General features: G+C 45.3%; 1 protein-coding gene across 1 annotated transcript in view; it reads left to right on the top strand.

The window, feature by feature from the left end:
• LOC146172039 (acid phosphatase type 7) overlaps positions 1–26,071 on the top strand; it is a 374,339-nt gene that overhangs the window by 221,100 nt on the left and 127,168 nt on the right. The window contains exon 8 of the mRNA XM_084586139.1: positions 7,620–7,733. Within this exon, the coding sequence (XP_084442265.1) occupies positions 7,620–7,733 (114 nt within the window). The remainder of the gene's footprint in view (positions 1–7,619; positions 7,734–26,071) is intronic.

Here is a 26,071-nt window from a genome sequence, read left to right as displayed (position 1 = left end):
CACCGCCGACACTGCCCCTAACTTCGTAATTGGTAGCCCTAATCAACAGGTTGTTTACAAGAGATGCAAGACACGAATGTCAATTGATAGGCTGCTTTCGTTTACAGCGTAGTCATCTTCGCAACGTATTGAAGGCACACCAACATTTGCATATCAATCGCAGTTACCATAATTTTGAAATGGCATTAGCTTTGGTCGTGTAGCAGAGCATCTAAAAATGACATTAATCTGAACAAATGTCATTTGGGTGCGATTGCTTGCTTTCTGCGTCGAACAGCTGCGATTCACGGCCGCCGTCATTCTCGTGAAGCATCGCTGAAAAGTTATACAAACCTGCTCCTGGCTAGATTTTGTGTGTGTTAGAAAAACAATATTACCCAGCAATTCTTCCCGGACATTGCTAAAGGTTGACAGTGGCGTTATATCTCTTAAAGACAAAAACACGACGCGCGCGCATGCATAGACGCTTAAAGTCCCTTGATAATTTGAAAGTAGCGACTTTCTGTGAACTATGCCGCCGCGCTGCGCACCCTCGCCGATCCTCCTCTCTCACCTCTCGCATCGGACGGTGATTGGCTCCGCGGGCGCTCTTCGGGAAAAGCGCGCGTTAACTTCGCTCTTTTTGTATTTTCATTTTTCGTCGGCGACATTTTTTGGGCAGCCGCCGCTGCTACGACCGAGCTCCCTGACATTGCGCGCTTGCACTTCGCGTTATTCGCGCTCCTTTAGTGCAGCACTATGCCCAGTTGCTGCGCATTTCAGTGCACAAGCTGGCATGAAAATGGCTTTGTTCTTTTCGCAATTCCGAGCGGCAAGGAAGACACCGTTAGAAGAAAAAAGTGGCTGCACAACATCGGCCGCAAGAACTTTACGCCGACGCACACTGCCCATCTCTGCGAGGATCTCTGAGAATCTCTGCGAGGTACAGTCGACTGTGTATACTGAAACTGCATGCAAGCGCATCACTAATCTGAAAATCTCACTTAATTCTCTTATCATGTTGCGTCGTTATGCGTGTTATTGTTTTCACTTCTTGGTTCCGCTCAACGTGCTATAATAGCGACGGCTGATGCATACAATGCGCAAACATTCGCATATAGTACCCTCGTGTACTTCTTCCTCTTCACACCCGCTGTAATTTCTGAACCTAGGTCTCGCTTTTCAACGATAGCGCGTGCAATGAGGGAGATTGTTAAGCATTAATAGGCTTATGTCGCAGGAAAGCGTGTAGAGAACTCGTCCACAGACCGTGTCCGCAAAACTATATATCCGCACAGCAAAAATTTCTCTTTAAACCCTTAAAATTTGACCTTGTCCGAATCTGGCGAAAATTGGTGTCTAACCTAACTTAAATATGGCGAATTCAGTAGTTACGTAATTTCGGGACCTCCCGCAAAATACAGCCCCAGGAACCCTCTGAATTTGACCTCATTCGAATGTGGCTAAAATCGATGTCTAACCTATAATTTGGGTATGGCGAATTCAGTGAAGTCAAATCCAAATTACGGTTGTCGAGAGGGCTTTGGGGTACGGACACTTTTCTTGGATGACGGGAAATCGGTGCGCGGATCTTTGGCTCTCGATTTCGGCTCGACATCACCTCAAGGTCACCGACAGCGGGACCTACAGGCCTTTCATGCTTAATAGAAAAAAGCTCATATTCGATTTCAAGCCGCCGCGAAAATTCTCAACTAAAAAACGATTAAGCCGTTGCTTGTGCACTGCGCAGCGGTGCAGCGGAAGGTGCAGCGGTGGCGTAGCGGTAGAACATCCGCCTCGCATGCAAGAGGACCGGGGTTCAAATCCCGGTGCCGCGCAATTCTCCACCGGATGACAAAAAAAAAAAAAAAAAAAAATCCGCGTGTCGATGGAATTGCATATACAGGTTTGGGGTGCGACCTGATGCCGGTGAACACCTCCGGTAACGCACTCCCTCACCAGAACAGGAGTTGGCCACCCTGGTGCAGTAATTGGCCACAACCTCCTATGATAAGCTCCATAAAACCCCGGCCCTCAGTCACCAGCGGCTGCGGAACAACTGACCACGGCGGCGGTGAGACCTGTGACGCAGCAGGGGGTGCTAAGAAAGCCTGGCTCCGCTGGACAGGCCGCCATTGGAAACTGACCCTGGCAACGTTTAATGCTAGAACCCTTGCTAGTGAAGCTAGTTTAGCAGTGCTGTTAGAGGAACTAGAGGGCATGAAATGGGATGTCATAGGGCTTAGTGAGGTTAGGAGGCCGAATGAGGCATATACTGTATTGAAGGATGGGCATGTACTGTGTTATCGAGGTTTACCAGAGAGGCGACAACTAGGGGTAGGTTTTCTTGTCAATAAGTATATAGCGGGTAATATAGATGAATTCTATAGCATTAATGAGAGGGTTGCAGGCATCGTAATTAGGCTTAATAAGCGGTATAAACTGAAGGTTGTACAGGCCTATGCACCTACATGTAGTTATGATGACCAGGCAGTTGAAAGCTTCTATGAAGATGTAGAATCGGCAATGCGAAAAGTAAACACGCAGTATACTGTACTAATGGGCGACTTCAATGCCAAGGTAGGGAAAAAACAGGCAGGAGACAAGGCAGTAGGTGACTATGGCATTGGTTCTAGGAATAGCAGGGGGGAGTTACTAGTTGAGTTTGCAGAGCGCAATAACTTACGAATCATGAATACCTTCTTCAGCAAACGGAAGAACCGGAAATGGACATGGAAAAGTCCTAACGGAGAGACTAAAAATGAAATCGACTTCATAATGTGTTCAACCCCCGTCATTGTGCAGGATGTAGAGGTAATCGGGAAAGTTCGATGTAGTGACCATAGGATGGTGAGGTCCCGAATTAGCCTAAATCTGAAGAAGGAACGCAATAGATTAGTAAGAAAGAAACCCATCAACGAATTAGCGGTGAGGGGGAGGGCAGAAGAGTTCAGAATCTCGCTACAGAATAGGTTTTCAGCTCTAACTGAGGATGGCGACATTACCCTAGAGGCAATGAACAATAATTTCAGAGATATCATTACTGAGTGCGCAGTAGAAGTAGGCGGTAGGATAGTTAAAGAGGATACCGGTAAGCTGTCTAAGGAGACGAAAGATTTGATTGAGAAACGGCAGAGTATGAAAGCTTCCAATCCAACAGACCAGATCGAATTGGCCGAGATATCAAAGCTAATCAATAAGCGCAAGGTGGCCGATATAAGGAAGTATAACATGGAGAAAATTGAGCATGCTGTAAAGAACGGGGGAAGCCTTAAAGCGGTAAAGAAGAAATTGGGCATAGGCAAAAACCAGATGTATGCGATAAGGGACAAGGCGGGCAACGTCATCACTAATATGGACAAGATAGTCAAAGTAGCCGAGGAGTTCTATACAGATCTCTACAGTAGCCAAAGTAGTCAGGACCGTAGTGAGATTGGCGGTAGGGAAAAACAGTCAGACATTCCACCAGTGACGAAGGACGAGGTCAAGAAAGCACTAGAAACTATGAAAAGGGGGAAATCAGCTGGAGAGGATCAGATAACTACAGATTTGCTGAAGGACGGGGGGGATATCGTGCTAGAAAAACTGGCCACCCTGTATACGCAGTGCCTGGTGTCATCGACGGTACCGGAAGCATGGAAGAATGCAAACATTATCCTCATTCACAAGAAAGGGGACTCTAAGGACCTTAAAAATTACAGACCAATCAGCTTACTGTCTGTTACGTATAAGGTATTTACTAAGGTAATCGCCAATAGAATCAGGACAACCTTAGACTGCAATCAAGCAAAGGATCAAGCAGGGTTTCGGAAACGGTACTCTACTATCGATCATATCCATACCATCAATCAGGTGATAGAAAAATGCTCGGAATATAACCAGCCCTTATACATAGCATTCATTGATTACGAAAAAGCATTTGACTCAGTTGAAACCTCGGCGGTGATGCAGGCATTGCGAAATCAGGGGGTAGACGAGCCGTACGTGAAAGTGCTGGAAGATATATATAGTGGCTGCACAGCAACCATAGTTCTACATAAAGAAAGCAATAAAATTCCCATAAAGAAAGGTGTTAGGCAAGGAGACACAATCTCCCCAGTACTATTCACAGCTTGTTTAGAGGAAGTATTTAGAGACTTGGAATGGGAGCAGTTAGGGATAAGGGTAGATGGAGAATACCTCAGTAATCTGCGATTTGCTGATGACATTGCCTTGCTAAGCAACTCGGGGGATGAACTGCAAATAATGATTGATGACCTAGACAGAAAAAGTAGAATGGTAGGCTTGAAAATCAATATGCAGAAGACTAAGGTAATGTTCAACAGCCTCGGGAAGGAACAGCAGTTTACATTAGGTAGCGAAATACTGGAAATAGTAGGCGAATATGTCTACTTAGGACAGGTAGTAACCGCAGATCCAGACCATGAAAAGGAAATATCAAGAAGAATAAGATTGGGATGGAGCGCATTTGGCAAGCACTCGCAGATTATGACTAGCAGCTTACCGGTATCGCTCAAGAGGAAAGTGTACAACAGTTGCATCTTGCCTGTACTCACCTATGGGGCTGAAACGTGGAGGCTAACCAAGAGAGTTCTACTTAAGTTGAGGACAACCCAGAGGGCTATGGAACGAAAAATGGTAGGGGTAACATTAAGAGATAGAAAGCGTGCAGAGTGGGTCAGAGAAATAACTCAAGTTAATGACATTCTAGTGGAAATTAAGAAGAAGAAATGGACATGGGCAGGACATGTAGTGCGAAGAGAGGATAACCGATGGTCGCTGAGGGTAACAAACTGGATTCCAAGGGAAGGAAAGCGTAGCAGGGGGAGGCAGAAAGTTAGGTGGGCGGATGAGATTAAGAAGTTCGCAGGGGTCAAGTGGATGCAGCTAGCACAGAACCGGGTTAAGTGGAGAAATATGGGAGAGGCCTTCGCCCTGCAGTGGGTATAATCAGGCTGATGATGATGATGATGATGATGTGCACTGCGCAGTGCCAAACTCAGACTGAACCTTAATAACAAATGTTAGGACGGCCATCAAAGCAAATGTCCCAGCTTGTTCCCAGCAAACATCCCACTACTAAAACTCCACTCGTGAGCAACTTCATAAACTGTACTTCCGCGAAAATTAGTTCGAGGTGAATCTAAATTTACCTACAATTGGTATGCTAAAAATATTCTGGAATGTTCAAATATATTGTAAATATTAAGCTTCATATACTATGCCGTGTTGAGACAGACGGTATGGAAAAGTCAAAAGGAATGTGAGATGTATGCAGCAAGTAGTTTTGTTCGTGCCGCAAGCGCTCTTATTTGGCACTTTCATTGCGCGTACGAGACGCTAACTTATGTGACTCGCGGTAATCAAGCGTGTCGCATGTCTTACTCGTGATTTTATTCAATCACAGAGTGTGGAAAAAGCGCGAACGTAAGAGCGCGCGCATGTGCCAGCCAACAGCCCGGACGGCGCGAGAGCGCTGCCCAAAAAAGCGTGCCGTGTGCAGCGCGCGCAGCCGGCGGGCGAGGATATTCGAGGAGGAAAACGTCGGAGTGGAGGAGAGTGTCGCTACTTTCAAATTATTGAGGGGTTTTATAGACGCTGACATGAACAGCGCACGACCGAACCCGCCTACGCTTTGCGGCTTTGGCGACAGGCGACGTTGTCGGCGTTTTGCGCATCGCGTATAGCATTCTCAGCAGCCGAATCGCAATCTTAGTACGAGAAGGCCGCCGCAAAAAATGAATGCGGCGCAACAAAAACTGAAGAGGCTATAAAAACAAGGCATAGAAGCAAGTAAAAACAAAATGCAGCATGATAAATGAAAAATGGAAATAGCCTCTTCAGTGTTTGTTGCGCCGCGTTCGTTTTTGTGGGGCGGCCTTCTCGTACTGAGATTGCGATTCGGCTACTCAGATTGCGAGAGATTGCGATGCTGCTACTGAGATTGCTACATCTGTCTTGTGAGCACGCTTGCGTGTCCAGTTCCTTCTGTCAATTATAAATGCGCGGATCAAAAGCGTCCAAAATAAAGTTGGAAGTTCAGCGCAGTTGTGTGTGTCCCTCGTCCTTTTGTCCTTGTCTGCCAGCGCTGCGACACCATAATGCTTGATATCTAAGTGACTTTGTTGACTCTTTTGTGTGATCGGTTATAGCATTTCTTCTTATACAAATTTTATGGCTTATTGAAAGTTTTTCGCTATCTGTCCTTCCTGCTTGGACCACATGAGGACCGCAGCTTCATGTAAATAAAAATAAATTAGAATTAACAAAGTTTTTCTTGTAACGAGGACTCAGCATCGCAAGAGGTATGTCCATTTCTCTACTGGTCTCATTCTCCCACAAGTATACCGGCACCTCAACAGGGGCACGGTGATCACGTTTCTAGACGACCTAGAAACGTGATCACCGTGCCCCTGTTGAGGTGCCGGTATACTTGTGGGAGAATGAGACCAGTACAGAAATCTAGAAGACATCCAAGACATCTATGCCTTCCTACCCAACGCGAACCTGATGCACCTGAATAAGGCTACCATCCAAAGTTCGACATCAACCCAGCGCTGCCCAGTCAGCGTCAAGCAGGATCAGGTACGAACCCTTCTTGAAGGCTAAGCATGTACTTTTCGTCAGCTCCACAGGTGCGTGAAACTGGGTTGTCCAGGCAATGCATTGTCACCTACAACACACTCAACATCTTCACCGAAGCTCCTACTGTGTATCTCCGCGAGTGCACCTGGATATCCGCGGTCAAGTAGAAGTACTTCACGACGACATGATCCAGCCATAAAAGAACCCATGAGCACCAGCCATCATTGTCAAGAAGGCGGCGTGTCTCGCTTCCACGTCTATTACCGCCGCTTGAACAGCACAACGAAAAATACGTCTACCACCTCCCCCTAATCAACGAGACACATGAGCGATTATATAACGCTAAACATTTCACACCGATGGAACTGAAGATCGGTTATTGGGTAATTGAATCGATCGCGGGAAGTCCGCATTCATCACACCAGAAGGCCTATTTGAGTTCAAGGTCTCTGCTCCGCGCAAGCAACATTTCAACGCGTTATGGGCACTGTTCTGGCGGGCTTCAAATGTCAAATTTGTTTAGTATACTTGGATGATATTTTTGCCTTCTCAAGCTTTGACCACCACCTGTAACGGCTTCAGACAGTACTCGAAACAATCTAGTCCTCAGGTCTAACGTTAAAACCACAGAAGCGTCATTGTGCCTATTAGAATCTGCTGTTCCTAGGTCACATAGTTAGCAAGGATGGTGTTCACCACAGCTGCGAGCCTAGAGTTTCCACAGCCTGCCGACAAGGAAGCTGTGCTCAGATTAATTGCGCCCTTACTGTCCAAAATGACTCAGACTTTTCGCGATGCTGTTTCTTAGAATGACTTAGGCGTCAGGTCAGCGACGTACCAAAAAGTTCACCTTCTGAGATGTCATCCTGCAGCAGCAGCCGGTAAAACAGCGAAAGCGGAAAAAAGAAAGTTCATATACGGCGTGAAACATTGTGACGTCCTTCCGAGTCTGTGAAATATTTTAGGATATTCAAGCTGGGCCACACGCTTTGCGTATATTTTTGTTCCGCTCGCCCGAGTCACTCATCGCTGCTCATGATGCTTCCTCGTTGCAGGAAGCCACTCGACCCGAACGTCGCCGCGAGAGACCCTGGATCATCACCATCGGGCACCGGCCCATGTACTGCAGCAACAATGATCGCGATGACTGCACCATGAACGAGAGCATCGTGAGTGCTTTCTCATCACAGCCTAACTTATGGCTGTGAATTACCTTTGCTTTGAAGAATCTCGAAAAACAGTGCAAGTAACCATAGCAGAAAACCCACTGAAGGTCGATGTTTACATTACAGACCAATGCTGCATGTAAAAACACGGAACATAATATAGCAATGACTACGCTCCTGGCTTAAATTTTAGAAAAATGCTTGCCGATAAGAGAAGGCTTATTGCCACAGGGCCAGAGCTAGAATTTATTACCAGCAATTTCCGAGGCTGAGAAATTACCATGAAGATTTGTCTCGGCAAGTGACTGGTTTTCCTATAATGTTACGATCACAATATTGCGTGAAGAGCATTTTAGACCTTCAATCTGCGCCATCCGATGGCAGTCACCCGATCTATTGCCTATCGCAGACATCGCTACCTTCCGTGCAGCGGACTCGATCGATATCTAGTGAACGTGTTCCCCAGCCGCTGCGATGGATAAAGCATATCGTTGGCGGCCATGTTTGTTTTACTGCATCACCAGTATGAACCTCCCGACGACTCGAGAAATTGACATCTTCCTACTAAATATGGTGCAGTTTGCTTCAGCCCACCCAAGGATACTGTACAAAACAGCAACTTTTATACATGCCACTCCGCTACATAAGGTGATATCCCCTACCGGTAATTCTACCTACCACCAGCCCTCCCCTCCCAGCGTCGTGAGTCGCTACACAAGTTACACATTCCTGCCTCCTTGTACCCACGTCCCCACCCACCATCACCTTCTGAATTGCCACCTCTCACCTGCTATGTAGGGTGCTGTCCCACTATACTTCCGGGAAATACCAGTGCGCTCCGTACCTTACCAGCTGTTCGGTAATGAGCAGGCGCTTGGGTCAGATAGTGCCGGGATCAAAGAGGCTGCATATATAGCCAGTATGCAAGATATTTTTGTTAGCGTGTCTTCAATCGCTTTCACAAGTGTGGAGTTTATTTAAAAAGTGACAAGCAAATAAATCATATTGTTGTTGGGAAATCAGTTTTATAAGTACATTTTCACCCATTAAATGTCAGTTCAGTGCTTGTGTGTCCTCGTTCTTCATGTTGTGTCTTGCTGTGTCGCCCTGGTATGGCCCGCGCTCTTACCCTACCGACCCATGTCACCTTCCATAAAAGCCAAGACTCCTCCCCTCCCCGCTATATACTGTCCATTTCTGCACACCTTTACGCCCACCTTACCGAGTCTCGCCCACGCCCGCTTCCACACACAGAAGCCCTGCTATCAGAGCATCCAGGATTACAGTTCACTGACCCAGTTCACTGCTGGCTCTTTAATTCTTCCTAGTCGGCAAAAACTACAGAAAGGTTTCTGTTGTCACAACAGATTTTCTGTGCGGTGTTTGACAGTAAACCTGCTGTAGGAACAGGAATATCTGTAGTAACATTAGAACACTCTACTAGTACGTTCAATTGGCATGCTTGCATTAAAAATTGATGAATGCAACAGGAAGAGTAAACATAACTGCAGCCCCCTTGCGTTACGCAGTCGTAGCGCCGCGAAAGGCGGCACGCAATTTTTTTCACCCATCGCAGTGCTGGGGCGCAAGCTAGACGGATATCGAAGCGGCACCTGGCGCAAGTTCCGACTTAATGCGAAACGCCCAAAGCAGGAGTGACGACACGAAGGCGATATACCAGTCCTTTATGCGATACACCGGTCGGCTGCCGTTCCGTGTCTATAAGCAGTTTTAACTAAAGAAAGAACATTGTGGCGGAAGAAATAACCACCCCTATTGAAAAGGGACACTTACGATCCATCCAATAACCCACCCACCCACCCTGCCAATTAAGCCCAGAATATATGCGGCATTTCCCCTCCCCCCCCCCCCCAATTTTCGCGTGTCGAAAATTGCCGCGTCTATGCGATGCCCAACTCGAGATACAGGGAACGAAGAAGCGGCGTGAGCGCCGCCGCGGATCCCTCGATACGAAAGCAAATCCATTAGCGACCGCAAATAACGACACAGCGAGGTATGTCAGTGTTGCGACGCTGTCCTTTGTGTTATAATCGCGAAAGGGCTTATTCCAACGCTACTGTAACGGTCGCACAAGGATTTGGCGAGCTCGAACAAACGAAAATCCCTCGGAATGCCCGCTCGGATACCAGCAGCACGGTTTTTTTTTTTTTTTTTTACACATTTCGCTTCAGGGACTCATACATTATAATCCAAGAGTATGTTTTATACTGACCAAAAAGCCAAACCACCGCGTACATTGTTGGCCATGGCGGCCATGTTGACAGCGGCCTCTGAAACCGAAAATGCCAGCTTTCCGTGCTCCTATCGGTTCGCGTCCAAAGCAGCTTCCGGTTCGTCGGACTGCCCGCGCGTCAAATATCTGGCAGGGCCAGATCGGCGGTGGCGCGCGTTTTTCTCGATGTCAGGCGAAAAAAGCTGGCTTGACGAGGCAAAAACGCTCCATGTATTCCGGGCTTTACTCATCCATCGATCCATCCCTCCACTGTCAGTTCGATGCATCAATCCATCCATCCATCCATTCATCCATCCATCCATCCATCCGTCCATCCATCCACCCGTCCGTCCGTCCGTCCGTCCGTCCGTCCGTCCGTCCGTCCATCCATCCATCCATCCATCCATCCATCCATCCATCCATCCATCCATCCATCCGTCCGTCCGTCCATCCATCCATCCGTCCGTCCGCCCGTCCGTCCATCCATCCATCCATCCATCCATACATCCATCCATCCATCCATCCATCCATCCATCCATCCATCCATCCATCCATCCATCCATCCATCCATCCATCCATCCATCCATCCATCCATCCATCCATCCATCCATCCATCCATCCATCCGTCCGTCCATCCATCCATCCATCCATCCGTCCATTCATCCGTCCATCCACCCACCCAACCGTCCGTCCGTCCGTCCGTCCGTCCGTCCGTCCGTCCGTCCATCCGTCCGTCCGTCCATCCATCCATCCATCCACCCATCCATTCGTCCGTCCGTCCGTCCATCCATCCATCCATCCATTCGTCCGTCCGACCGCCCATCAGTCCTTCCTTCCTTCCTTCCTTCCTTCCTTCCTTCCTTCCTTCCTTCCATCCATCCATCCATCCATCCATCCATCCATCCATCCATCCATCCATCCATCCATCCATCCATCCATCCATCCATGCATAAATACATACATACATACATACATACATACATACATACATACATACATACATACATACATACATACATACATACATACATACATACATACATACATACATACATACATACATACATACATACATCATTGTCATCATCAGCCTGACTATACCCACTGCAGGGCGAAGGCCTGTCCCACATTTCTCCAATTAACCCGGTTCGGTGCCAGCTGCCTCCACTTGACCCCTGCGAACTTCTTAACATCATCCGCCCACCTAATCTTCTGCCGCCACCTGCTACGCTTTCCTTCCCTTGGAATCCAGTTTGTTCCCCTAAGCGACCATCGGTTATCCTCTCTTCGCACTACATGTCCTGCCCATGCCCATTTCTTCTTAATTTCCACTAGAATGTCAGTAATCTTGAGTTATTTCTCTGACCCACTCTGCACGCTTCCTATCTCTTAATGTTACCCCTACCACTTTCGTTCCATAGCCCTCTCATTTGTCCTTAACTTAAGTAGAACTCTCTTGGTAAGCCTCCACGTTTCAGCCCCATAGTAAGTACAGGTAAATGCAACTGTTGTATACTTTCCTCTTGAGCGATACCGGCAAGCTGCTTGTCATAATCTGCCCAGTTCAGTTCAGTTCAGTCGTTCAGTCGTGTCCGACTCTTCGTGACCCTATTGACTATGTCACGGCACGCTTTCCGGTCTCTCACTATCTTCCTAACATCACATAACTTCATCTGCAGTGCCTCGAGGATGCCATCTAACCATCGCGTTCGCTGCCTACCCCTTCTCCGGCGACCCTCAACCTTTCCCAACATCAAATCTTTCTCCAGCGACTCCTCTCTTCTCATCAGATGACCAAAGTAGCTGAGCTTTAACTTTAGAATTTGACCCTCCAATGAGCAGTCAGGGTTTATGGTCGACAATATTGACTGATTTGATCTTCTGGCAGTCCAAGGAACTCTCAAGAGTCTTCGCCAGCACCACAATTCAAACGGGTCTATTCTTCGACGGTCAGCCTTTTTCACAGTCCAACTCTCGCATCCATACATCACAACTGGAAAGACAATAGCACGAGTTATACGGATCTTGGTTGGCAGACTAATGTCTCTGCTCTTTACTAGGCGGTCAAGGCTAACCATTGCTCTCTTTCCCAGAAGCAGGCGTCTCCTAATTTCATGGCTGCAGTCTCCTTCCGAGGTAATCTTGGAGCCCAAGAAAAGAAAATCTGTCACAATCTGTCATAATCTGCTAGTGCTTGCCAAATGCGCTCCATCCCAATCTTATTCTTCTTGTTATTTCCTTTTCATGTTCCGGATCTGCGGTTACTACTTGTCCTAAGTAGACATATTCGCCTACTACTTCCAGTGCTTCGCACCTAACCTAAACTACAGTTCCTTCTCGAGGCTATTGAACATTATATTAGTCTTCTGCATATTGATTTTTAAGCCTACCTTTCTACTTTTCCCGTCTAGGTCATCAATCATTATTTGCAGTTCATCCCCCGAGTTACTTACCAAGGCAATGCCATCAGCAAATTGTAGATTGTAGATCAGCTAATTGTAGGTCATATCTGAGTCAAATGCTTTTTCGTAATCGATGAATGCTGTGTATAAGGGCTGGCTATATTCCGAGCACTTTTCTATCACCTAGTTGAAGGTATGGATATGATCGATAGTAGAGTATCGTTTCCGAAACCCTGCTTGATCCTTCGCTTGATTGCAGTCTAAGGTTGTCCTGATTCTATCAGCGATTACGTTAGTAAATACTTTGTACGTAACAGAAAGTAAGCTGATTGGTCTGTAATATTTAAGGCCCCTAGAGTATCCTTTCTTATGAATAAGAATAATGTTTGCATTCCTCCATGGCTCCGGTACCGTCGATGACACCAGGCACTGCGTATACAAGGTGGTCAGCACGCTATCCCCCCCCCCCCCCCCCCCGTCCTTTAACAAATCTGTAGTTATCTTGTCCTCTCCAGCTCATTTCCCCCTTTTCCTAGTTTCTAATGCTTTCTTGGTTTTCTGGTTCTGGTTTTCCCTACCGCAATCTCATTACGCTCCTGGCTACTTTGGCTACTGCAAATACCTGTATAGAACGCCTCGGCTACTTTGACTATCTTGTCCATATTAGTGATGACGTTGCCCGCCTTGTCCCTTATCGCCTACATCTGGTTTTTGCCTATGCCCAATTTTTTTTTTACCGCTTTAAGGCTTCCCCCGTTCTTTACAGCATGCTCAATTTTCTCCATGTTATATTTCCTTATATCGGCCAACTTGCGCTTATTGATCAGCTTTGATATCTCGGCCAATTCTATCTGGTCTGTTGGATTGGAAGCTTTCATACTCTGGCGTTTCTTAATCAAATCTTTCGTCTCCTTAGACAGCTTACCGGTATCCTCTCTAACTATCCTACCGCCTACTTCTACAGCGCACTCAGTAATAATATCTCTGAAATTTTTGTTCTTTGCTTCTAGGGTAATGTCGCCATATTCGGTTAGAGCTGAATATCTATTCTGTAGCGAGATGCTGAACTCTTCTGCCCTACCCCTCACCCCTAATTCGTTGATGGGCATCTTTCGTACTAATCTGTTGCGTTCCTTCCTCAGATCTAGGCTAATTCGGCACCTCACCATCCTGTGGGCACTCCATCGCACTTTCCCGATTACCTCTACATCTTGTATAATGGGGGGGGGGGGGGGGGGGGTTGAACACATTATGAAGTCAATTTCATTTTTAGTCTCCCCGTTAGGACTTTTCCATGTCCGTTGCCGGTTCTTCCGTTTGCTGATGAAGGCATTCATCATTCTTAAGTTTTTGCGCTCTGCAAACTCAACTAGTAACTCCCCCCTGCTATTCATATAACCAATGCCATAGTCGCCTACTGCCTGGTCTCCTGCCTGCTTTTTCCCTACCTTGGCATTGAAGTCGCCCATTAGTACAGTATACTGCGTCTTTACTTTTCGCATTGCCGGTGCTACATCTTCGTATGAGTTTTCAACTGCCTGGTCCTTATAACTACATCTGGGTACATAGGCCTGTACAACCTTCAGTTTATACCGGTTGTTAAGCCTAATTGCGATGCCTGCCACCCTCTCATTAATACTATAGAATTAATCTATATTACCCGCAATATACTTATTGACAGAAAACTTACTCCTAGTTCTCGCCTCCGGTAAACCTCAATAATCAAATCAAATCATATTTATTTAGCCTGGGCTAAAAGTCTTACAAACAGCTTGACAGAGGCCCAGGAAACTGGTACACAACAGAGCAGGAGCAAACAGCAGATTCCAAAAGTTCGTTAACAATATGACCATGACATCAAAAGTATTATACAATGTATATCTCTGCAGCACGATATGAAAACAAAACATAAAAGTTGATCAATGATGAAAACAATGGAACAAGCTCAATGCAGAAAGTTCGTAAAAGTGAGTATGATATTTAAAGAACACATGCATGAATAGATTATATATGCACGAAGTAGGTTCTTAACTGCTTAGGACTAAAACCAACTGTGTTTTTATGTTTGTTCAGAAAAACGGGAAGATTATGAGCCAAGGATTGTACTTTGTAGTTTGTTCTAAAATGTTTTAGAGACTACGTGTCAGTGCATCTAGTGTTTACTATTGCAGTGCGGTGTTCAAGAGATGCAAGTTTTACCAAGAAATTACCCATACCTGTCGAACCGAAATATGTTAATTGTAACAAACGATATTCATAAATATTGTCCACGCGGATCATATTAAGTGATGTTGTTAAGGGTTGAACATTTGATGTTGGTCTAAGTTTACGATGAGACGAATAATGTTTCTTTGCAACACAAGAAGCTTGTTCATATTTGTTGTAGTTGTTGTTGCCCATACTAGAGTACAGTAGTTAACATGAGAAAGGAACAGAGCATAGTAAATTTGTAGTTTAGCACTTATGGGGAGCAATGTGTGACAACGTGAAATTACATCAGTAACAGTCGAGTGCTTTCTAGAAAATCGTTTATATGAGCGTCCCATCTAAAGTATACACCTAGAACCTTATGCTCGTGAACTATCTCTATGTGCTGGTCTTGAAACATGAATGGATCTAGGGGAGGAACTACTTTATTATTAGCTCGAAATATAATGGCTTTGGATTTAATTGGGTTTACCTTGATTTTATTTGCTTTGGTCAAGGCTGAGAGTTTACTAAGGACATTATTAGATTTTAACACTAGGTGGCTGATATTATTCGCAGCAATAAGTAGGGTACTATCATCAGCATAGATCACAAATCGAACTGAGGTGTCAATGTTGACAATATCATTTATATAAGTGTTAAATAAAAGGGGGCCCAAAACACTTCCTTGTGGTACGCCACATACTATTGGTAAGAGAGATGACCTTTCGTTATTGATGCATACGCACTGGTGCCTATTTACCAGGTAAGATTGCAGTAGAACCAAAGCTGTTCCACGAATTCCATAAGATGAAAGTTTATTAATGAGAATACTGTGATCGATGGAGTCAAACGCTTTGCTGAAATCGATAAATATGCCTGCTGTCAGTAAATTATTATCAATATTTGCCAAAATTATTTCCTTCAGGCTTAGCAAAGCAGCCTCAGTGGAGCGACCCTTTCTAAAACGAAACTGTGAGTCTGTTAAAATTCTTTTCTTGTCAAAAAAGTTTGCGATACGAGAAAAAATTAGCTTTTCTAATCCCTTAGAAAACACTGGGAGTATGGAAATTGGCCTGTAATTAGATACAAGATTATGAGCCTCTCCTTTAAATAATACAGACACCCTTGCACATTTCATAGCAGTGGGAAATATACCAGATTCATGTACCAGATTGAAAATATGAACTAAATGAGATGTTCAGAATTCTAATGCGTATTTAACGGATTTAATTTGAATATCGTCGGCATCTAACGACCTACTGTTATTTAGGGCCATGAATGTGTTGTGCATCTTGTTTTCATTAGTAGGATCAAGAAATATGCTTTCAACACTGTTATAAGCTAGGGAAACTGCATCTGATGCAGTACAAATTGGTAGTGCAGCGTTTACAAAGTAGTGGATGAAGTGATCTGCCAAGTCACGATCTTTCAGATTACGCCCATAACCCAGTACATGCCTATCCTTCAGTAAAGTATATGCCTCATTCGGCCTCCTAGCCTTAATAAGCCCTATGGCATCCCATTTCATACGCTCTAGTTCCTCTAACAGCCACTGCTAAACTAGCTTCACTAGCTAGGGTTCTAGCTTTACACGTTGTCAGGGTCAGTTTCCAATGGCGACCTGTCCAGAGGAGCCAGAAATTCTTAGCACCCCCTGCTGCGTCACAGGTCTGACCGCCGCCGTGGTCAGTTGTTCAGCAGCCGCTGGTGACTGAAGGCCGGGGTTTTATGGAGCTAATCATGAGATGTTGCGGCCAATTACTGCACCAGGGCGGCCAACTCCTGATCTGGTGAGGGAGTGCGTTGCCGGAGGTGTTCACCGGCATCAGGTCGCACCCCAAACCTGTTTATGCAATTCCATTGACACGCGTTGTTTTTGCTGTTTGTTTATCCGGTGGAGAATTGCGCGGCACCGGGATTTGAGCCCCGGTCCTCTTGCATGCGAGGCGGATGTTCTACCGCTACGCCACCGCTGCACATACATACATACATACATACATACATACATACATACATACATACATACATACATACATACATACATACATACATACATACATACATACATACATACATACATACATACATACATACATACATACATACATACATACATACATACATACATACATACATACATACATACATACATACATACATACATACATACATACATACATACATACATACTGCCACCTGACGGTTTGAGGTAGCGCTTGAAAGACGAAAAAGTTAGAGACTCTCGCGCGCTTCGGCTAGCTAGGACTGTGGACTCTTGTGCCTGTGTCTTTGTGTCACCGTTTCCCGTGAACCTCTGTCTTGACTGTGTGTATCTGGCCCTGTTGCCAATTCCCATAAACCCCTGTCTTCGTGACAGTTTTGGTGGAGCCGCTGGGTAATTGTCCTCGCAATGTCGCACACCCCTCCGCAAACCAATGACACCGAGCTTTTGCCTGTGGACACGCCAGTTCATCGCGTCAGCCGGAGGAACCTGGGCCTTCCTCCCGAACACCGGCCCTTGCGGTCCACTTCAACAACGAGCCTCCGGCCAGCCACGCAAAGCACTGCGTTGGTCATGCAAGGTACTCCTGTTTACCTTCAAAACCACCGAGTGCCGAAATCGTTCCATGGTACTGCGCATGAAGACGTTGAGGATTGGCTAACTCAGTTCGAACGAGTCGCAACCTTTTTTCAGTGAGACGACAACTTAAAGCTACGGAATGCCATTTTTTGCCTGGAAGACCATGCTTTGACATGGTATGAGAACCGGAAGGCACATTAACATCATGGCCTCAGTTCCGCCGTCTTATCCTAGAGGCGTATGTCAGCCTGGATAGGCGCGAACGAGCGGAACGTGCTCTACAATCTCGGAAACAGATGCCATACATACATACATACATACATACATACATACATACATACATACATACATACATACATACATACATACATACATACATACATACATACATACATACATACATACATACATACATACATACATACATACATACATACATACATACATACATACATACATACATACATACATACATACATACATACATACATACATACATACATACATACATACATACATACATACATACATACATACATACATACATACATACATACATACATACATACATACATACATACATACATACATACATACATACATACATACATACATACATACATCTATCCACCTATCCACCCATCCATCCATCCTCTCCGACGTACCGCAATATTATGATACATGTTTTGTATGCTTGAAAAGGGATCACACTATTAAATGTCGAGACACGTAGCTACAGCTCGTGTAATCAGCAGACAGTTCTGTGTCAGCAAGAACACGTCTCCGGACCTCATACTGTCCAAGAAGTAGAAGGTCTAGAGTGGTGCAACCTGAAATTAAACCTAGGCAGCAACCAATATATCACAGTAAATAATATAAAAGGAAGGCCGAAAGCGCGAAAAATTAATAAAAACAAAATCAGTGAGTGGGACATGTTTGGAGACTGTAGAACCGCCGCGGAACTTCCACCCATAAACAGCATCGAAGAATGGTGTGACAGTCATAAACGAGACGTCCAAAGCGCAACAAAATTAAACAGGGGGGGGGGGGGGGGGGGGGAGACTCCAGAGGTGGTAGACAGCCGGCTATTGCACATGTGGGAAGCCAAACAGAGTCTCGAAAAAAGACCTAAGAAACAAAAATAGAGAGCGGTGTCTAGAAGGAGAATAGCGAAGCTTAACAAAGAAATAGGACACTACGCTCAAAACCTATGCAAGCAAAACTGAGGAAACAGATGCAATCAAATGGAAAATAAAATGGGTATGGCTAAGACATGGAGCATAATGCGACACCTGCTAGAGCCAGCGAAAACTAAAACGCCAACTTCTATTAAGTTGATAAGGGCTAGGCACCATCATGGAGGCAGCGATGATGACTTCCTTAAAGAACTAAAAGGCAAATATATCGCAGACGTAAGGAAAGATAAACTAGAAAACTACAAAGGACACTCAAATCAGCGACTAGGTGCCCCCATAACGGCAGCAGAAGTGGTGGCAGAAATTCGTAGACTAAAGACAAATTCGGCCTCAGGGCTGAATGGAATAACTAGCAAGATGCTAAGGAACTTGGATAACGACTCGTTAGTGGAGCTAAGTTCATGCAGAGAGTCTGGGAAACAAGGGAAATCCCAGAACAGTGGAAATTTCCTGAGATAGTGCTAATAGCCAAATCCGGAAAACCTTCGACGGTCAATAATTTGAGACCAATATCACTCACATCACGTGTGAGTAAACTATTGGAGCATGTGATTGAGAGAAGACTGACCAGATATATAAAGGAGAGTGAGCTAAGGCCTCGGAAGGTCATAGGGTTCAGGCAACATCTTAGTAGGCAATATATTATGCTCAGGATACATTATTATATAGTAAAACAATATCAAAATATGGTAAAGCTATCTTAGGATTGGACCTGAAGAAGACATTTGACAGTGTAAAACACGATGCTATTCCACAGGTCCTCGTGAAACTAAACGTACAGGAAAGGATGTATGCGTATAATTATATAAGAAACTTTCTAACAGACAGAAAAGCAAAAATAAGATACCAGGGATATAATCTCAGATATTCGAACCGGGGAGCAGGGGCACACCACAAGGATCGGTGCTATCGCCCACACTTTTCAACATAGCTAGCGTGGACTCCCAGAAAAGGTAAGGAAAATAGACGTAAAATTCAGCCTATATGCGGATGACATAACCGTTTGGACAACCAAAGGAAGGCAGCGATGCGGAAATCAAGCACAAATTGCAAGAGGCGGCAAACAACACTGTGCAATATGCAAAAGAGAGGGGCATGAAATGCTCTTCAGAAAAATCCGAGTTGTTTGTATACAATCCGAAGGACCTAAGGCAAAAAAAAAAAAAAACAACAAGTGGACGTAAATATAGAGGATGAGGGACAAGCGGTCCTGAAAGTCGATCAAATGTGGGTGCTAGGAATGATCCTCCAAACAAACGGATACAACGGAGCAACGATAAAGAAACTGGAAGGACAGGTCATACAAACAACAAACCTTATAAGGAGAATAGTCAATAAAACGTTGGCAGAGGCTAAGCTTGGTTAAGCCCGGTAGGTTGCGAAAGCATCCTTAGCAGTAGGCGGCATCGTGGTCATGCGCACCGCCGTCTCTCACGGAGGGCGCGAGTCGGTAGCCGCATTATACAGCTGTATAACGTTACAACATCTGTGGCGCTCCTGGCGGAGAGAGCGGGAGTTAGGCCGCCGTTAATGCGCACCGCTGTCTCTCACGGACGGCGCGAGTTGGTCGCCCAGCTTTGAGGCGTGACATCACACAGAGGTCATGCAAAAGGTCATTTCATGTGCACCGCCGTCGCACAGCAACGGCTTGAAAGTGAAAGTAGTATTGCTTTCGCAATAAAAGGAGGTCTCAAGGAAAGTAACCTATTAAGGCTCATACAAGCTTTCGTAATAAGTAGGGTCAAGTATGCCATGCCATGCTTAGACCTGAAGAAGGCCGAAAAACATAGGATCGATAGCGTTATTAGAAAGAGCATTAAAGGAGCACTACACCTCCCGACAAGTACATCCACGGACAGGCCAATTTTGCTGGGAATACACATCAGATGAAATAATTGAGGCAACACTAGCTACGCAACAAAGAAGGCTAGAGAAAACTAAAGGTGGAAGGAACATATTGAAGGAAATAGATATACAACCGAAGGAATACTGGGGCAATGCAGAGGAAATGAGAGGGGATGACCGTAAACGGTTCCATATACCCCCTTACAGAAGAACATGCACCTTCAATTTAATAAGCAAAGACGAGAGAAAATGGCAGAAACGCATACACGGAGATTCGAGGCATAAATTCTAGGTTGAATTGTATATGTAGACGCTGCATAGTGCGGGAAAGAAAAAATGAATACAGTCGTAGTCAATGGCAAGCGCGAAATTGTCACAGCAATATCTTTAAAAACAAGATCTATACAGGCAGCGGAAGAGGCTGCAATATCACTGGCTATTGCTCAGACCGAGGCAAAATACAGTCAGTGACAGCGAAAGCTCAATTAGGAGCTACACCGCAGGAGTCATAGTGACGACCGCGGCTAAAATCCTTGATCAAAAGCCAATAGAAAGAGAAGTAACCCTTGTTTGGATGCCAGAACACGCAGGCGTGCCCGGAAAAGAGGCGGCGCACAAACTAGTTCGAGATCTCACACGCCCGACTCGAGGAGCGCCACCGGAGCATGGCAAACAAGAGGACTTGATGAACTATATAGCAAATATAACCACGCACTACAGACTGAGCAGGCCGGTTCTACCACCACCAGCCCCCACGTTAAGCAAAGAGGAAGCAATAGCATGAAGAAAGCTACAGACGAATACATATCCGAACCCAGTTCTAGTCAACCATATATGGTCGGAAATACGATCAGACCTATGTTCATTATGTAAGGAAAGGGGATCACTAGATCACATAATCTGAGAATGCGCGAAGTCACCATGCAGGGCTAAAACATAACTATACACCTGGGAGACCCTTCTGCGAAGCGCAGACCCAAGAGCCCAAAGAGAAATCGTTCGACTGGCCGAAGATGACGCCGGGGTCCAAGAACTACCGGCCTGCAACTAAGGCGACTGTGCGACCTTCCGGTTCTAACCCCCAACAGAGGAATATAGTCACTCTGTAGGAGAAAAAGTTCTCCCTCTCTCTTTCACCATGCGATGACATCGCGTTTGTCCCCACCTTCCTCCGTGTGCTGTGCGTTGTCAGCGCACGTTAAAGATCCCCAGGTGGTCGAAATTACTCCGTAGACCTCCACTACGGCTCCCCTTTCTCTCTTTCCACTTTCGCTTCCCTTACGGTGCGGTTGAGGGATCTACAGAAAAACAAGTCAGACAGTTACCGTGCCTTTCCCTTCCTATAAAGAAATTAGTTCCCCACCTTCCTTCCTTCCTTTACGGCGCAGTTGAGGTGTCCACAAGAAACAAAGTGAGATAGTTACCGCGCCTTTCTCTTCGTATAAACAAATCAAGCCAGTTCTACACTGGCATACTTTTTAGAAGCGAAAGCGTCATTACGCTACCTCTGGCAGCAGTCGCGGACTTTTAAGTGTACACCTTCAAGTCACCTTGACAGTTGCAGTGCCTTTCCTTTCTTATAAACCATAGAATTCCTTACACTAACTAGAGGGAAAGCTGAGGGCGCTGCACTTGAGCCACCATGGGCGCGCTAAGAATCATGGGCCGGTGTGCTACTTGTTGCGGGACAGTCGGTTTTTCTCGAGTACGTGGAGTGGCGTTACTGCAATGTTTTTTTTTTCGTTATCATCATCATCTGAAGGTGCGTACATAGACCGCGAAAGCCATAGTAGCGAAGGCGCAAAAGCAGACGTCGCCAATAAATAGTTTCTGTTTCCCGAAATGCCACTAAAAACTTCCTTAAGTGATGGCACAACGATAAATATTTTCATAACATTTTTCTATTTCAAAGTTTGCCTATTAAGTGTGAAATATTGGTATTTGTGCTGCTCAAAACTAAGCCAATAGGAGAAAGGGCCATCGCTTATATTGGATAAATCTTACACTGGCATTCTGTTTCTCTCTCTTTTTATAATTTATAGTCACAATATTCAATCTTAGGACATTATTTACGGTAGAACAACGTTTATCTTTGCATTAGTTTTGGCCAAAAGTTGTTGTTCTGCACTCGGTAGCTCACCGGCCCATGATGCTTTGAGCGCCCATGGTGGCTGAACTGGCCGTCTGGAAACTCCATGTAAACGCCGATAGACGGCAGCACAGCTTTCCCTCTAGGTAAGAGTAAGAAACTCTATGTTATAAACCACTTTATAATTGAAAGCTAAAGAGTCACTACGCTAGGTATAGCAGGTGACACTAAATTTGGCCTTCAAGTGACCTTGACATAAGTGTGTGTACCCACGATTTTGTTGCGTTCACCAAAATGTATACTGCGCCTTCCTTTCCGCGAAACCTAACTGAAGCGAAGAGGCAGCCCTGGGTTGTGCGATGTAAGCGCACGTTAAAGGCCACAATGTGGCCAAATTACTCCGTAGCTTTTCAATACGGGACCTCTTTCGCTGCGCTTGCGCTCCCATCTCCCTTCTATCAAGTCTGCCAGATACTGCGCCTCTCCTTTTAAGGCCAAAACCTTCAATGCCTCATGCGGTGTTCGGCGTCTGTCCTGTCCCACTATACCTGTCTCATCCTAACAGCCACGCCGGGCACATGAGAAGCGTATCTTGCGTCTAGCGTCTTGCAAGCGCGCAATCCATTGAGACCGCCAGTGCTAGTTAGTGGTAGATAGTGATCGATAATGATATTAGGTTTTAGTGACAGTTATGAAGATAACGACAGAGATGATCGAATATGATGTCATGACAAGTCGTGACGTCAAGAAGTATGTGACTTCACAATGAAGTCACAACCGGTCATGAAGTCACCAGGCGATTCACGCCTATTCGAAGCAGACCCCGCTGGGAGTCCGATCCAGGCCTCCGTGCGGCGCCTTCTATTAATGCGAGAGCATTACTTACTCCGTTCACAGATTTCTGTCCGCAGACCGTGTCCGAAAAATCGTGTCCGCAGCAGTTGTAAGTGAGAATGCGAGAGCATTACTTACTCCGTTCATAGATTTCTGTCCGCAGACCGTGTCCGAAAAATCGTGTCCGCAGCAGTTGTAAGTGAGAATGCGAGAGCATTACTTACTCCGTTCACAGATTTCTGTCCGCAGACCGTGTCCGAAAAATCGTGTCCGCAGCAGTTGTAAGTGAGAATGCGAGAGCATTACTTACTCCGTTCACAGATTTCTGTCCGCAGGCCGTGTCCGAAAAATCGTGTCCGCAGCAGTTGTAAGTGAGAATGCGAGAGCATTACTTACTCCGTTCACAGATTTCTGTCCGCAGACCGTGTCCGAAAAATCGTGTCCGCAGCAGTTGTAACTGAGAAGTTGTAGATAATAATTTGGTTTGGTTTGGTTTGTGGGGTTTAACGTCCCAAAGCAACTCAGGCTGAGAGACGCCGTAGTGGAGGACTCCGGAAATTTCGACCTCCTGGGGTTCTTTAACGTGCACTGACATCGCACAGCACACGGGTGTCTTGCTTTTCGCCTCCATCGAAAAGCGGCCGCCGAGGCCGAGATTCAATCCCGCGTCCTTGGGAACAGTAGTCGAGCACCGTAACCACTGCGCCACCCCGGCGGGGGATAATAATTTATTTAATTATTTATTTATTCAACATACCCCTAAAGGCCCTCTTTCGAGGGTATTACATAGGGGTGGGGGGGCGGTAGGGGTTCCGTGTAAAAAAAAACATGTAATTGGAACATTACAAACAGCAAATGAACAATAAACAGGCTAAATATAACATGGGAAAATAATTAAGCACTAGAGAATAAAGAAACAGGTTATAGAAAGCAATAGAATACAAAGTATAGGTTTTAGAAAACAATAACGCATAACAGAAATGAACGTACTATAGTGTGTACATATTGGCAAAAAAAGTACATTTCAAATGTCAACGTCGTTGCGGATGAGATCGTGAAATGTGGAGGCGTTGGATTCAATGGCTATGTGTGCTGGTAGATCGGTCCACTCTATGATAGTGTGTGGTATGAATGATTTCGCAAATGCAGATGAAATACACGCGATGCGCTTAACTTTGTGCGGATGGCCGAGCCGTGGAAAGAAGGCTGATGGTGATAGGAAAAACACGTGGTGGAGCGATACATGGTGATGCAGTTTATGGAAAAGTGCTAGCCGGGACACTTTGCGGCGGAAAGACAAGCCTTCTAATTCGGCGCGATTTTTTCGGGCAGTGACTCTGCTAGTACGTGAATAGTCAGAATAAATAAAACGCGCAGCACGGTTCTGCTAGGACTCAATGTTAGCTATGAGATAGGCTTGTTCAGGATCCCAGATGGCTGATGCATATTCAATCTTCGGACGAATGAGTGTGAGGAACACTAATTTCTTCAGGTGGGGGGGGGGGGGGGGAGGGGAGCCTGTCTGAGGCTGTGCTTTAGAAGGACGAGTGAGCGGTTGGCGGATGCTAAAGGTATATTAATGTGGTTGTGCCATGTTAAGTCAGATTGCAGATGAACTCCAAGGTACTTGTAGGTAGTAGCAAGTTCGACAGAGTTGTTATTTAGAAAATAAGTTGTGGGAATGCGAGCGCTGCGAGTGAAAGACAGAAGCTTAGTTTTGGAAGTATTAAGTGGCATAAGCCAAGCTGTGCACCATGCGGTTACTGCATCAAGGTCAGTTTGCAAACATTGTTGGTCAGTGATAGAAGAAATATTTCGGTATATTACGCAGTCATCGGCAAAGAGCCTAATTCGAGAAGACAGAGTTGGGTAGATCATTAATATATATTAAAAAAAGGAATGGGCCAAGGATGCTGCCCTGTGGTACCTCAAAAGTGACTTTAGAGTGAGTGGAGTTGTAGTTATTAATGGAGGTGAACTGAAGTCTAGCGCTGAGGAAGTCGGCAATCCAAGTAACAACAGTAGGGTGAATATTCAACTGAGTTTGAGTATAAGCCTATTATGAGGAACACGGTCGAAAGCTTTTGAAAAATCGAGAAAAACGGCATCAATTTGACCACCAACATCAATGGATGAATGTAAATCATGAACGAATCCGGTGAGTTGTGTGTCACAAGAGAAGCCCTTGCGAAAACTGTGCTGGTATTTGAAAATTATGTTATTGATTTCCAAGTACCTAAAAATTTGACTGTGAATGAGGTGTTCAAGAAGTTTGCAGAAAGTATTCGTTATTGAGATAGGGCGATAATTAAGCGGAGAAGAACGATGATCGGTTTTGAAGATCGGTATTACTTTGGCAACCCTCCAGTCATAAGGTATGAGACCAGATGATAATGATTGAGAGAAAAGAGCAGGTATTATTGAACAAATGGAGTGGGATGTGCTTTTGAGTATTTATATGATTGAAGCCATGTTGATCAGAACTGGTAGAAATCTTAAGACTATTAAGTAGACATAATATACCAGTTTGACTGACTAATATTTCGGACATTGATATGTGAGGAAAATTATTTAAGCTGGGCGCTGACGAGGTTTCTTCATTAGTAAAAACGGAAGAGAACGCGTCGGTAAATAACTGAACACAGGGGGCTTCAGGAACTGGAATCCCATCATTATCAGTAAGAATTATATCGGGATTGCTATTTGGGTCTATAACTTTTCAGAAACGGCGCGAGTTATTTGCTAACATAGATGATAAGTCCTTAATGAAAAAGTGGCGCCTCGTTGACTTGAGAGACGTTTGGTAAAGCTTATCGCATTCTTTGTATTTTTTCCACGCACTCGAAAGATTGTTTTTATCTGCTTGCCTGTAAAGGCGGTTCTCTTTATTACTTAGACGGCGAAGCGGTTGGCTGAACCAAGGTGCAATTTATTCTCTTTTATTGTAACTATTGGGATGAAGTTATTGATA

Source organism: Amblyomma maculatum, unplaced genomic scaffold, assembly GCF_055883805.1.
Source record: "Amblyomma maculatum isolate TAMU_Amacu unplaced genomic scaffold, ASM5588380v1 scaffold_15, whole genome shotgun sequence".
Classification (NCBI taxonomy): Eukaryota; Metazoa; Arthropoda; class Arachnida; order Ixodida; family Ixodidae; genus Amblyomma; species Amblyomma maculatum.
The sequence above is the reverse complement of the archived record's forward strand: the minus strand, read 5'-3'. Positions and strand labels throughout refer to the sequence as shown.